This window comes from Thamnophis elegans, chromosome 4 (genome assembly GCF_009769535.1).
Source record: "Thamnophis elegans isolate rThaEle1 chromosome 4, rThaEle1.pri, whole genome shotgun sequence".
NCBI classification, from domain to species: Eukaryota; Metazoa; Chordata; class Lepidosauria; order Squamata; family Colubridae; genus Thamnophis; species Thamnophis elegans.
The window spans coordinates 46,946,207-46,960,916 of NC_045544.1; the positions used below are offsets into that span (position 1 = coordinate 46,946,207).

The following is a 14,710-nucleotide window of genomic DNA, read 5'->3' on the forward strand; positions in this document are numbered from 1 at the left end:
AAAGAACAAGTTTTCAGGTGTACATTGATCTCACCCATTTAATAACCGTGAGTGAGAAAACAGTCTCAGACATTTGTCTGCAAGCAGACAACCAAGCTCAGAGAGCAGCAAGGATTCCATAATCATCTCTGTTGTGTGTGTGTGTATGTATGTGTGTTAGTTGCTTTCAGGTAATTAGCTGCCTATATCTGCATGGTCTTATTTTTCAGCTGATTGGTGAAGAGGAAATAAAAAACATGCCAGACACTTATTGTGTGAAAGTGAGTGGTTTCATATGGAAATCATATTGATGGCTGATTAGCATCATAGCTTGATTCTCACAGTAATAATACCCTTTCTCTGCTGAGCTTTACTCATCTGATCCCTTCCATATAAGTGGGGACCACAGTAATTCTCACTATGATAGATATTGACAGGTTTTAATTGTTTCAGAGGTGTTATTCAGTGGTAAGTTGCTTCTGCTTTCTGGAAAACCGAATCCCTACTTTTATTGCTATTTGATGTGGATTACTATTTGAATACTTGATACTCATGGAAATTGCCACTGGGGATGTGGAACCTCTTCATGTTATGGTGGCTTAATGACAAATGTGCTGCATCTTAACGCATGATGTGGTCAACTAATAGAAGAAGCTGATGTCCAGGTAAGCAAAAGAATACCTTGATCCTTAGTCTAACTGAAGTAGTCAAAGTGACTCTCAAGATTGCTTTCTCCCTAATTAATCCTGAAAATCAGGAAATTTTTTGGGAAGAGATAGATAGGATTGCATTTGTGTTATATGCCATATATTTAAATGATCTTAACTGCTAAGTAGAGTTACACACATACAAACCAAACATCCTGGACAGAACACAGCTTCCCCACTTTAAGCATACATCCCCTCTTCTTAGCATAGGTGACCCAAAAGAATGGTGGAAATGGAACAAGAAAAAGGGTAGATTAGGGGAAGAGTAGGAGAAGCTGGCCACAAAACTGAAATAAGATGTGGGTAAGGAGCTGTGGTGGGATTCAATTTTTTTTTACTGCCGGTTCTGTGGGCATGGCTTTGGGCGTGACAGGGAAAGGAATACCGCAAAATCCCCATTCCCTCCCCCTCTCAAAAATTCCGCTACCGGTTCTCCAGAACCTGTCAGAACTGTTGAATACCACCTCTGGGAAGGAGGTGTAACTGGACAGGAAATTAAAGAAAAGTTGGAGTAGACTTGCTTAGAAGTTACAGAGAATACTAAACTCGCTATGAGAACAGCCTTTTTCTGCAAGCATTGCTTTTGTTGCCTGTGTCCTGCAGGTTCTATTACTACAAACTACAAGAACTCATGTTCACAGCTGATTTGGAGAGGTCTTATTTCCACTTATCAGGTTTCCACTAATGCAAGGGGCTTTTAAAATTCAAGCTGATATTGTTTAAAAAGGAAAAAGTAGAAGGAATTTGCAGGTGTTTTCTTGGTTTTTTTTTTTTTTTAGCAAGGAAAAATAGTATAGGGATGTCAAACTCAAGGCTGCAGGCTGGATCTGTGCAGCAACAATGTATGAAAGTTTGGGTTTTTTTAAATTCAGCTTCCCTTTCTAGGAAGATCTTTATCTCTCTCGTTCTCTTTTTTAATCAAAGCCCATCAGAAGAAATACTGTCATACAGGTTGATAGATACAGTGCTACAGTGCCATGGAAATCCAAGGAACTTTGCCCTTGTAAATAGATTCAAACTGGACAATAAATATTTTCCTCTGGTCCTGAGTCAGCCAGTGTTGGCTAAAAGCCCAAGGTATGTTGTATTGTGTACATTGGTTCCTATGGTGATGTGGAGAAGACCTTCAGCCAACAGTACTGGCTTTTCTCGGAAGGGAAAGATCCATCAATTCTTAAGGTAAAGTAGTTGATCTACCTGTGATTATTTATTTGTTCGAACGTGTGAATGGATACAGAGGATACTGAGGGGTCGGGATGTGTGTATTGTGTGTGCTGTGTTTCAGAAACTGCGGAGTTGGTATTCTCTTAGACTAAAAAGAACAAAACACGTCATAATACTGAATCCCGAGACTGATGCACAAAAGCTTAATTTGTAGTATAAGGTTAATAGGATTCAAATTCATTTCAGAGTGCAATTGTTTCCCTTATAATGAAAACATTCAAAATTAGCCTATCAAAAAGAAAGAGTGAAAACAAGATCGAAACTTGGAATGTTAGAGGAGGAGGAAAATCTCCCCTTTTTGCTTTTCCAGTGAATATTATTGAGCTTTAATCCCTTTTCTTTCTATCCTGTCTTCCTTATATTGAGGTGTCACAACCCCCCCAATCACAAAATCCACAATGGAGTTTTTGAAAAGAAAAAGTGTATGTTTTAATAAGAAACTAATAACTTAGTATTTGATTTCCCCCCTTCCACACACACATATTGGTAGTAGTCACTGATTATTTCCTGCATTTTAACCCCACGTTTTAAACAATTGTTCTTCCAAAGAGTTTGTGCAAGAATGAAAAAAGTGTCCATGTACAGAGTCTAGAACAAGTGATTGAAAGCTCTTCAGCTCATTGACCCCTTCCTGATGTTTCATACTGTTAATAGCTTCAGAGAAAAGAACTTTAATATTTCTAAAGTAAATGTAAAGATAGAAAAGGTGAACAGGGATTTCTTCAGATGTATAGTATGTAGAGCTCACCCAATAGCATCAGGTAGTACCAATTTTTGATCCAGTTACTAATACTGACGATAAATTAAAATACCATCGCAGTTTTTTCATGTGGCCAAATTATCATGATGCAAATTAATTGATGTTAATATCTCACTCAACATGGATTGATGGATATCCAAGTAATATTTGAAAAAAACAAAGGATGTAGCGAAGGGTAATCATACAATATGAAAAGTATTTATTCATTCTGATAAAGTTACTAACTTCTAGAGATTACCCATGAGATAGCATTCCCAGTTCAGAATTCATACTTCAACCCCTTCTGCACATTATAGCTCCCCCCAGAACTTGCACAAACAATGCCCTTTTTGATAGGGGGACGATGCGTGTTGTAGGCCCAGCATATATGTCAGATTACAGAAGGCCAATATGTATTTATTTATTTTATTTTTATCCAGCCTTTACTATTTTACAAATAACTCAAGACAATGAACATATTCAATACACCTTCTCCTTCCTATTTTCCCCACAACAACCCTGTGATGTGATTTGGGCTTAGAGAGCGTGATGGCCCAAAGCCACCAAGCTGGACTGCACAAAAATCAATCCAAGTTTTATAGTTCTCTCTCTGTGTGGTTTTAAGTCAGTTTTGACTGTTAGTAGACTGCTTGGACTAGTCCCTGTGTTTGTAACTGGTTTACTATTGCCTTCATCCTAGGGCTGAGAGAGTGACTCAGATTCTGGTGAATCTGGTTCAGATTCACAGAACAGGCATTGTATCTAAGGCAGGATTAATATTCCTGATTTCCAGGTTTTTATCCTGCTGCCAATTACAATAAACTGCCTCTGTTTTACAGTATTGCCCTATTTTAATCAAACGCCATATTTTGTTTCCACCACTATTAATAATACATAACAATAATAGCATAAATATGAAATCCTATGTTTCTTGTTTTATAATAGGATATATATTTCAAAAAATTGACACGGGATACAGAATAATTTGAAGAAACTAAAGACACACTCCAAATGTTCAGCTTGTTTTTAGAGGTTTTGTGATTAGGATATAGATTTTAGTTGAATTTAGAACTCAGTATTTATTCTTGAGCATGAAAGTTACACCATTATTCCATTTCTAGCCACTAATAGGAATCTAATTGATGTGTACAACAGAATTAACAGCAGATGAAAGTGACTATTATCTGAATAATTATAGTTCATACAATATATGCACCTCGTGGTGACATTTGAAAAACTTAGGACACCCTATAAGTGACAGACAGAGTCCGCATCAAATAATGGAAATCCTGCATACACGGTTCAGTTCTTGGACACCAATTGAAAACAAATCACTTAACAATCAGGTGAGTTAATATTAAATTAACACTGAACGCTTAAACTGCTACACTTTTGCTTTACAATTTAATATTTCCAAAACTTTCATAGCTCGCTTGTCCATTAACTGCAGGATGGTTTTGTTTAAATGTTTCCAGAAAAAAAGTACTCTATATGCCAGTTTGTTGTAGCAGAAATGTGCATACCATGAAATTGTGGTACCTAGTTCTGTCTATAATTGAAGACTATCATAGTAAGACTTCGTAAAACTTTTGAATTCTGCTTCTCACCTTCTGATTTCAACCAAGAGAATACTTTCGTTATTTTAGCACTTGCTAACCTAGGGGTTTTGCTGCCTGCAGTAAAAACATGCCGTTGTAGACAAATATTATTTTGATGTACATTTCACCTGTGGTTTCTATATTCTTACATAAATCAGGAATAAATACAGTTACCTAATACAACTGTTGTTCTTTCTTTCTTTTTTTTTGGCCCCTAGCATAAAAAAATAATCTGTTAAATCAATCTGATATCCAAAATGTTTCTCTCACAAACAAATTAATGCAACATTGTTTTTTAAAAATACATTTGATTGCTTTTAAAATACTAACAAAAAGAAAAAAGGGAATAAAACACAAAATATATTACAAAACTAAAGTGATACTTAAAAATCAGTGAAAAGTATATTAGATGCATAACTATAAAGGCGCATAATTTTTGTATTATGTTATAGTGGTGGGTGTATATCCAAGTGTAGATTTCACCGCCCGTATTGCCACGAGATAGGTCCCGATAAAGGCTCTCATCAGTGCTCTGTCTGACTCGGAGTTACTGGCCCTCTAGGTGTCTCTTTTGGCGCTTCATCTCCCGGAGTTCCTCAGTAAACCAAGGAGCTCTCCTGGATGTACTACCTTGGAGAGACCGTAAAGGCGCAATCCGGTTTAGAGCCCCCGCCGCCGCTATATTCCAAGCAGCGACTAAAGACTCTACCGGATTGTGGACAAGAGTGTCAGGTATTTCTCCAAGCACCGTCTGAAATCCCATAGGGTCCATCAGGCGCCTGGGGTGGAACCACCTAATCGGTTCCTCCTCCCTACAGTGGGGGATTGGTCTCTGAAAGTCAAGCCTCAGTAGGAAGTGATCAGACCATGACAAGGGCAAGATCTTAATGCCCCTCAAATCTAGATCACGTCTCCACTGCTCCAAGAGGAATATGAGGTCGAGTGTGTGCCCCGCTGAGTGAGTCGGACCCTGGATTACTTGGGTCAAGTCCATGGCTGTCATGGAAGCCATGAACTCCTGCGCCCCATCAGAGTGTCCACCGAGCGAAGGCAGGTTGAAGTCCCCCAGGACTATAAGCCTGGGGAACTCTACCGCCAGCTCGGCTACTGACTCGAGGAGCGAGGGGAGGGCTGTTGCAACGCTGTTGGGAGGAAGGTACGTTAGTAACACGCCCACTTGACCCTCAAGGTCCAACTTCACCAACAAGGACTCACACCTGACAAGCTCCAGAGCAGGGATCCTACGAGGGACTAATGACCCTCGGATGATGATAGCCACTGCCCCACCCCTTCTCTGGGGTCGCGGCTGATGAAGCACCTGAAACCCTTCTGGGCACATTTCAGTGAGGAGGACTCCTCCCTCCGGGCCCAGCCAGGTTTCAGTAATACATGCCAGATCTGCCCCCTCGTCTAATACTAGGTCCCGGACAAGGGGAGCCTTGTGAACCACAGACCTGGCATTTAGCAACAACAGCCTGAGACCAGGGCCCTGACCACTCTCGCCATCTGGCCCTGGAGTGGAACTAACAGGGCCGGAAGGAGGGATCGCTGCGACGTAGCGGACCCTCCTTCCCCGGTAATGGCTAGCCCTGAAGTTCCTGCTGTACCTGCCCCTTCCCATCGTGACCGTAATGTTCCGGCCCACTCCCGCACCCATAGACCCCGTTCCCCCCCGTAGCCTCCGCTCTCTCCGGCAGGCCATTAATCTCAGTCATTCTAGGACGGGAGATAGGCCTGGGCCCCCTACCACTTCTGCAATGGCACTCAGTGGAGGAGGTACCCGGCTGTTCTCCCAGTCCCCTCATACATACACAGTCACTCACTCATACAGTCCCCACAAAGTTAGTTAAAAATTACAAAATACAATGACAATAAAAATAAAAGTGGGTACAAACCTCGAGCATACATCACATATATACCACATACATATCCCATACAAAGAAAAAAAAAAATTGTGCAGATGTTAAAAAATACAAAGCGCGTATAAAGTTTGTGGCAGAATCACAAAAGTCCGGTCTGCCAAAGATGTGGAAAAAGGCAAAGTCTGAGTGGCTAAGGTGGTGTCCCTGGGGCGGCAAGAGGTAATGCTGGTCAAACAGATGGAATTAGTTCGTAAGTCTAGAAGCCCAGGGGCTGTGGCTGCAGGAAGGGTGGGTAGGTGCCAGTTAAAAAGGCGATGAGGACGACAAACCAGTGAGAGGAAGGTAAAGAAGGCACCAGTCAGGGCCAGCAATGGTGGCCACTGGAGGGAGTCTAGACCCCAGGCGTGCTGCCTCTCCAGAATAATGACGCTAGGAATGAGATGGTCCAGAAAATGGTGCTGTCTGATGCAGCACTCCTGAGGCAATAGCAGCAGCAGATGACACTGGCCACAACAGAAGGCCAATAGTCTATAATGGCTGGGGTAGTTGCAGATGGGAGGGGGGGAGGACATAAGTACCAGTTTGAAATAGGAGGCAAGTTCGTAGCCTCGTCCCCCCCGCTTCTCGTTGTTTGTCCAAAAGAGGACCAGTCGAAGGAGAGCAGCGTGCAAGCCCCGCAGCGGCAACAACCCAGGAAAGCAAGAAGAAAAAAGGGGGGGAAGGCTTGGAAGAACTGTGGCGATGGCAAGGCCCAGCCTCCCACTCCCGACCCACATAGTTACAGCGCTTCACCACCCTTCCTCGGAGCAGGGCAAAGCTCAGACCACCACTCCACAATGTCCAGCCCAAGTCCAAATCCAACAAGTCCAGCAGACCCAGTATAGATTAAAAGAGAAACCTCTCTCCAGCGCAGCTAAAGGGTGCCCGCTGACCAAGCACTGCTGCCGCCGCCACCCACAGAATGCCGCCGGCACCGCCAGCCAGGGAATAAAAAGACATGAGAGCACTGTCCAGGGGCCGCCCAAATGCGACCCCCCAGGCACTCGCTGCCCCAACGCCGCCGCCGCCGTGCGCAAAATGGCGCTGCCACCGCCGTCAGTCAGCCGAGGCATGGAAACACCATCCAGGGGCCGCCCGGGAGCGCCCCCCTCCAGATGACCGTCTGCCTGGCTCGTCTGATGGCCGGTCTCTCGCAAGGGCTCCTCTTTTTCGCAAACTGAAGGCTCCATCCTAAGCATTTGAGTGTTTTTCCCGCTCCTCGCAGACACCGAGCGTTCGGCTCGGGCAGCCATCTCCCATCTTGCACACGCGCAATTGTTAGTGATGTCCTAAGGACTCCAGATTGTTGCCAAGTTGCATCCTTATAATTAGATTATAAGTGACCCTAAAGTGAAAAATTAGCAGTATGGTATGTGGTATGGTCTAATAGTTGTATGTTATTGAACTGTATTTTTTATTTTTAAAAAATCATGTGGCTTTGTTTAGCTTTATCAGGAAAGAATCAACTTGTAAGCCACTGGTTGTGACTTGTAGACAGACAAACAACGCAAGCAATTTCTCTCTTGATATTGAACCAGTGCAATACCGTCACAGCTGAAGTAAGTGAGCCACGTGCTTTAGTTATTACTATGCTTTGTGAAAATAAAAAGTAGATTATGCCAGGGCACCTTCTATAATATAAATATTTTACTGCACCATTGTTTGCTCTTTTCTGGAGCCCAATCCTATAATTAGCTGGAACTCATTGAGATCTCCCAAACAGAGATCTAGAAGTACTAATTCTTATAAATGTGGATGTACAAATTTGATGGACCAAAGGCGTATTTCCAACCTTTGGGATCTAGATTTCAAAAAAACCTATTGGTGCTAAGGCAGAAATTATTTTAAATTAATTTAACACTGTGAATATGGTTTTCATTGGCATTAATAATTTCCCCTGTTCAGTTAACAGTTGTAATTTAGCTACAACTTTTGGTGGGTCTTTGGGCTAGTTGTCCATATATGTTAGCAACTGTCCATATGTTTATAAAATACATACATGAAGCCAGTGACACGAATACCTTACTTCTGTATTGATGACAAGCTAAGTCTTATTCCATAAAGTATGGAGCAAAAGAGTTAAGGAGTAAAAATACATTTTGTCCCCATGTACAGCCTTATTTTCCAAGAAAACAGGGAAGGTGGGACAGAATGGGAAAAGTACATGAGATAGAGATCTGCCTCTGGTATCTAAGATCTGGACTCATGATATCTAATGTTAAGGTTGCCTCTTCTAAATTTGAACCTGTCCACTAGCTTCCTATGAAACTGGAGATTATAATCATGTCTCAATTCACAGACACTAACAAAAATATTGATGTCGCCTGCCTTAGGAGGTGCTGTCACATGAAAATGAAAGTATAGAATAATAGCATAGAATACAGAGTTGGAAGGGACCTTGGAGGTCTTCTAGTCTAACCCCCTGCTTAGGCAGAAAACCCTATACCATTTCAGACAAATGGTTATCCACATCTTCTTAAAAACTTCCAGTGTTGGAGCATTCACACTTCTGGAGGCAAGTTGTTCCACTGATTAATTCAAAAATTTCTGCAACAGGTTCTCTGCCTGGTTGTTGGATGGGTGTGGCTATGGTGGATGTGGCCTAGTGAGCTGCCTGCACTATGGTGGGGGCATGTTTTTGCCTTCCCCAGGCTACGGAGGCTTTTCTTGAGCCTCTGGGAAGGCGAAAATTGCTTCCCCTAGGCTCCGGGCCCATTTCCAGCCTTCTGGAACTTCTGGGAGGTTTATTTTCTCCCCTCCCAGAGCCTCCGCACGGGCCCTACACTTACTTCGCATCCAAAATGGGCCACATGGAGTCTCCTGGGAGGGGAGGAGTAAGAGGGGAGGGTATGGCATGGCGTGGGAGGGGAGGGGCTGCCAGGGGTGGGATTTGGAGGTTCTCTGAACTGGCCATAATGTTAGCTACAGGTTCTCCCAAACCCGGGCAAACCCATAGCAGCCCACACCTAGATTAATTGCCAGGAAATTTCTCCTTAGTTCTAAGTTTCTTCTCTCCTTGATTAATTTTCTTCTCAGTGAACTGAGAAGTTGAATATATGGGGAGAAAGCACAGAGGGGGAGAATCATGGCTTACTCATTAAATGTTTAGAACCTCAAACATGATGTTGCTTTCTATTTAACACAAGCCATGGTTCACTTTTACAGTCCTCTTCTCCTGGCAATAAATGTAAGTATTTTCCTAGTTCCGATGATTTATTTCCTTTTGTTGTGTTTTCCTTCCTTGTTTCATAGGTGTGTTGAAAAATGGCTTGTAGAAATATCCCACTGACTCATGTTGATTTCACCACTCTGCTGCCGCGTTTCATATCTCTCTATATATTCTCCTTTCTCAGTCCAAGGGAACTTTGTGCTGCAGCCCAATCATTGGCACTGGAAATTTTTAACTGAACAGGTAGTATCAAACTATGCCTTGTTCTCAGGTGAGCCAATGCTAGAGTTGTAGAACTATGGTCCTCTAAGTGAAGTTCAACTCCCAACTATTCCAGATTATGTGATCCATGGTGAGATACTAGGAACTGTATGTCAGCAACATTAAAAAATCATAGGTTATCATCCCTCCTTGTTCTTTGAATAAGTCCCACCAAGTTCAAAATTGAGAGTGAGGATTACAGAGTCACTTTGTAGTCATCCCAATTAAACACCAAGTTCTTATGGTTATTGATTTGAAATGGCATGAATGTTTGTAACATTCCCTAGTGATGTTTCCCATTTGTGTTACCTGTCTCTTAATTATGGCAATTTCTTTTCCAATCTTGAGCCCTTAGATGAAGTAGGTATCGACTTCCTGGGGGCGTGGCCTGTTGCCGAGGAGGGCTCCACCGAGCTCCTCAGAGATCTGGTCTGTATATCTAAATAAGATCATAGATAGCACCCCTTTTGGCTAAGAAAGGGGCAGGGAGTAGCTCTGTAGGCTAGGGTCTATTCGTAAGCCACAGCCTTTTTCTTTTTTTTGGCTGTGGATAGAGATTAGATCCAGCCGGAGCGGAGCTTTTATCTCCAGCCAGTTCTTCTCAGCTGCCTTTTTTTTTGGCAGCCCCAGACAGGCTAGCCCCCCCCCAGGACAAAACAAGTTTTTTTCAAGCTAGAATTGATACGGGCGGGTCCCACCCCTGTGAGATTTATGTTTTTATTACTATCTTAAATACAGCACCATTTGTCTTAGAGACTTCCTTTGTCTAAATGGATTTCAAAATGGCGATTTCTCTCCGTGGATGATTGATAGTGGATATACTTAGCCGTTGTACCTTCCTGCAGACCGCTCCTTAACAAAATAAACTCTTCTTCTTTGGAAACAGAGGGGAGCAAAGCGCTGCTTACTTGTTTATTTATTATGGCACCCAGGTCAAAGAAGCGCCTTGCTACAAATGTGTCTAAAGAATTTAAAGAATTTTTACTGGAACCACAGCCTTTGTCTCCTATGCCTTCTACTGGAGAACTTTTAACACAGGAATATTTCTTTAAAATGTTTAATGATTTTAAACAAGAAATTAAGGAATTTGTATTGGAACTATATGATGATTTAAAGTCTAAAGTTAATCAAATGAAGGCGAATACGTTTGCAGCCGTGTCTGCCCTGTCAGATTATTCTGCTGAAATAGAGAACAAATTGGAAAGTTTGGAGAAGGCTAATTTTAATTTGACTACCAATATTCAAATTTTACAACAAAAAATTAGAGACACTGAACAACAGCTTATGATGATAATTTTTTTTTTTTTTATAGATTTTATTGGTAAAAAGAAAATACAACATCCATAGCTTGTAACAAACACAATACAACTACATTTCGAGATATTCCCATACTATCAAATCATTATAAACATCAAAGGTTAGGTATCTTTCCCTCCCTCTTTTCTTCCCTCCCCCCTTACTTCCTTCTCCCCTGCCTTCCCTCCTTTCTTTTCTCCTTTTCTCCTTTCCTTCCCCCTCCTTTCCCTCCCTCGCTCCCCCCCTCCTTCACACATACCTTCCCTCCTTCCCTGCCTCTTTCCCTCCTCCTTCCTTTTCTCTTAATCTCCCTCCTTTCCTCCCTCCTTCCCTCCTTCCTTTCAACTCACCTTCTCTCTTTCTTTCCCTCCCTCTTTCCCTCTTTACTACCCTCTCTTCTTCCCTCCCTCCTTCCTCCCCCAGTTTCTTCTCTTTCTTCTCTCCTTCTTTCTTCCCACCTTCTTTCCCTTCTCTTCTTTCTCTTCCTCCTCTTTCTTCCCCCCTTCTTCTGCCTTTCCTATTCCTCTCCTTTCTCCTCTCCATCCAGACTTCCCTACTATCCTCCTTCCCTCCCTTCTAACCTTTGTTACATTTGCGTATTTTCCTCTGCTGAGGACAATCTGGTTCTCTTTCCCTTTCCTTGCTTGAAGAGGCAAGGATTATACGTCTTCTCGCCTCATCTAAAATGAAGTTTGATCACTAATTTCATGCAGGTAATTATAGCGAATTTCCTATCAGCTTTTTAAAGTTTTCCCAGCATTGTAGCGTGACAAAATTGCTCGACGGTGGGTTCTCGCCCCTGATACATTTCTCCTTTCGTTTATCTCTCAGTTGTTGTATATTGTTCATTTGAGTTATTGGTTTAATCGTGATAGGTTAGTTAGCTATCTCTTTTTATGTCTAGGTCTTCACTGACTCATCAAGCCATTTGTATAGCTTCTCCCAGACTGTATAAAAGTCTGTGTCTTCTTTGTCATTAATTCGCATCGTCAGTCTGTTCATTTCTGCTAGTTCTAAAATTTATTCATCACCATAGTGTGGTAGGGGCATTTTCACTCTTCCAGCACTGTGCGTAAACAATCCTTGACGCTGTCAGAATAGGACTAGGAGGTATTGGTCAGATTTGCAAATTTTTTGATCTATTATTCCTAATAAGAAAGTTTCCGGCTTAAAGCATAGTTTAATTGACAGGATTCCATTCAGCCATCCTAGTATTTGCTTCCAATATGCTTTGGCTACCGGACACGTTCACCACATATGGTAGTACGTGCCCAGCACCGTTTTACATTTCCAGCATATGGCTGAAACTTTTGAAGACATTTTCGCCAGTCTTGTCGGTGGAAGATGCCAGCGGTAGAACATTTTATATATATTTTCTTTATAGGCCGTCGACTTTGTCAATTTTAGATTCCATTCCCAGACTCTTTCCCAGTCGTCTAGATCTATTGAGTGGCCGATGTTTTGGGCCAGGTTACCATGACTTCTTTTACTCTTTCTGCTTCCGTTTTTCGAATCAGTAAGCAGTTGTATATTTTTGAAATTAATTTCTCATCTGGTCCAATTAAAATTTTATCTAATTCCTGGTTCTTGTTCTGGAAGCCAGGTTGTGCTAGATCGAATTTATGTTTGTTTTGAATTTGAAGATATGGCCACCAATCGATGTTTATTCCCTTATCAGCCAAATTTTCCCTGGGGTTTAGTTTGTTTTGGTCGTCTAGCAACTGTTGGTAGGTAACAATTTTATCCAAGTTTATCAAATTCGGGTATATCAGGGCTTCCGTCGGAGATATCCATTTAGGTAGTTGCGTATAGTATCTCCTTCTAATTTCGAGCCAGTCCTTAATCAATACCCCCCTTAAATGGTGACTACTAAAATAGTTGTGGATTTATTTCCCTCGCACCATAAGTAGTTGTGCCACCCGTATTGCAGGTCGTGGCCCTCTATTGTTAAGATTCTTTTATTAGTTAACATTACCCATTCTTTTATCCACATAGTTGTTGCTGCTTGATGATATGTTTTCCATTCCGGTAATCCCATTCCCCCTTGAGTTCTTTATCCTGCAGGTGCATATATTTTATTCTGGGCTTTTTACCATTCCATATAAAGTTACGAATCATTTTGTCCAAATCATTATAAAATTTTTCCCCTAGCTTAACCGGTGCCGTTTGAAATAGGTAGAGGATTTTTGGGAGAACATTCATTTTAATTACTGCGACTCTTCCCATCAGTGATAGTTGTAGTTTTGTCCAGGTTTTTAAGTCCTTTTGGGTATTCTGTAACAACTTATCATAGTTGTCTTCTTTTATGGAAGAGCACTTCGCAGACAGCCAGATCCCTAAATACTTAATTTTTTTAGTTACCTTTAATTCCATTGTTTCCTCTAGTTCTCCAATCTGGTTTTTGGGGAAATTTTTATAATCATTTTTGTTTTTTCCTTGTTTATTTTTAAACCGGCCACACACCCAAAGTTCTCAATGTCCTTCATCAAATTCGGTCCTGAAAGTAAGGGGTCTTCCACGATAAAGACCATGTCATCCGTGAAGGCCTGTACTTTATATTGTTCTTTTTTTATGGTCAGGCCCCTAATTTCCTGATTTGATCTTATCCGATTTAAAAGGACCTCTAGAGACGTAATAAATAGTAGTGGGGAGAGCGGATTTATTACTGAATTTTAATAGGAAGGCATTTGCAATAAGAGTCAGAGGATTCCGTGAAAAGGAGCAAGAGAATCTGAAACAGACCTTTGCTGAAGCCTTCAGCCATGCGGTGGGAAGCCCGGGACTTAATTTTGATTGGCAGATTCGGAAAATCTATCGCCAGAACTCATTGATAGCGGAACAGCGACAGCTCCCGAGGGATATAATTATACATTCTCTACAAAACAATCTAGAAACGCGATTGTGCAAAAGTTTCATAACAACAGTCTCCGAGTTGATGACCAGGACCTGATTGTCTTCAAAGATATACCTTTCCAGATGTTGAAAGCAAGAAGGGACTACACCTTTTTAACTAAAGAGCTTAGGAGTCAACAGATTCGATACAGATGGGAGGCCCCTGCCGGCATCACGGTACATTTGAGAATCAAAGATTTCGTCTTAACTCTGTTTCGGAGGCTCAAGATTTCTACTGTAGGACTTTGAAGGCGGGACTTCCTGACTCACTTGGAAGAGAGGAGAGACAAGCGGAAGAAGGCAAGCGGCAGGCCATGTGGCTGCAAGATGGAGGGGGTAGCCTTTCCTCCCTCGGAGAAGCAGAAAAACGGAGATCGAGAATTTAGACATTTCAAAATATTCGCCAAAGTTAAGGACTGAATGGGGGTTTGAGACCTCCCTCCGGTAGAAAAAGCGGACTAATTCTTATCAGAAGGGAAAGCTGGGTAAAACTACTTTGAGCTAGATTTTAAATTAACGTTAGCATAAATTTGATAGTGGTAAACATTAGACAAGCAAGGGATGAGGGTAAAATATATGTGGAATGATTTACGTTGTTTAAAGCTTATTAGAACAGAAAGCCGGTTGGGATTATCTTAAGATAGGTGTAAAAAGAATGCGGAATGATTTATGTTGTTTAAACTTTGTTAGAAGGGACTATTTTAAAACAGAAGGTTAACTGACTCTTGCTGAAAGTATTATTTGAATATGTGGAATGATCCATGCTATTTAACTTTTATTAGAAGGGAAAGTTGGTTGAAATTGCTTTGAGTTAGATTTTAAACAAATGTTAGCATAAATTTGATAGTGGTAAATATCAGACAAGTAAGGGATGAGGGTAAAATGCATGTGAATGAACTACGTTATTTAAATCCTATTAGAAGAGAAAGTCGGTTGGAATTATC

The 14,710-nt window shown here is 41.6% G+C and overlaps 1 protein-coding gene across 1 annotated transcript in view; it reads left to right on the forward strand.

The window, feature by feature from the left end:
* The first annotated feature begins 3,914 nt into the window (after positions 1 to 3,914).
* Positions 3,915 to 14,710, forward strand: part of ECT2L (epithelial cell transforming 2 like) — an 80,657-nt gene continuing 69,861 nt past the window's right edge. Inside the window, 5 exon segments of the mRNA XM_032215356.1 lie at positions 3,915 to 3,995; positions 7,595 to 7,707; positions 8,705 to 8,728; positions 9,424 to 9,528; positions 9,530 to 9,560. Of these exon segments, the coding sequence (XP_032071247.1) occupies positions 3,930 to 3,995; positions 7,595 to 7,707; positions 8,705 to 8,728; positions 9,424 to 9,528; positions 9,530 to 9,560 (339 nt within the window). The 5' untranslated portion in view covers positions 3,915 to 3,929.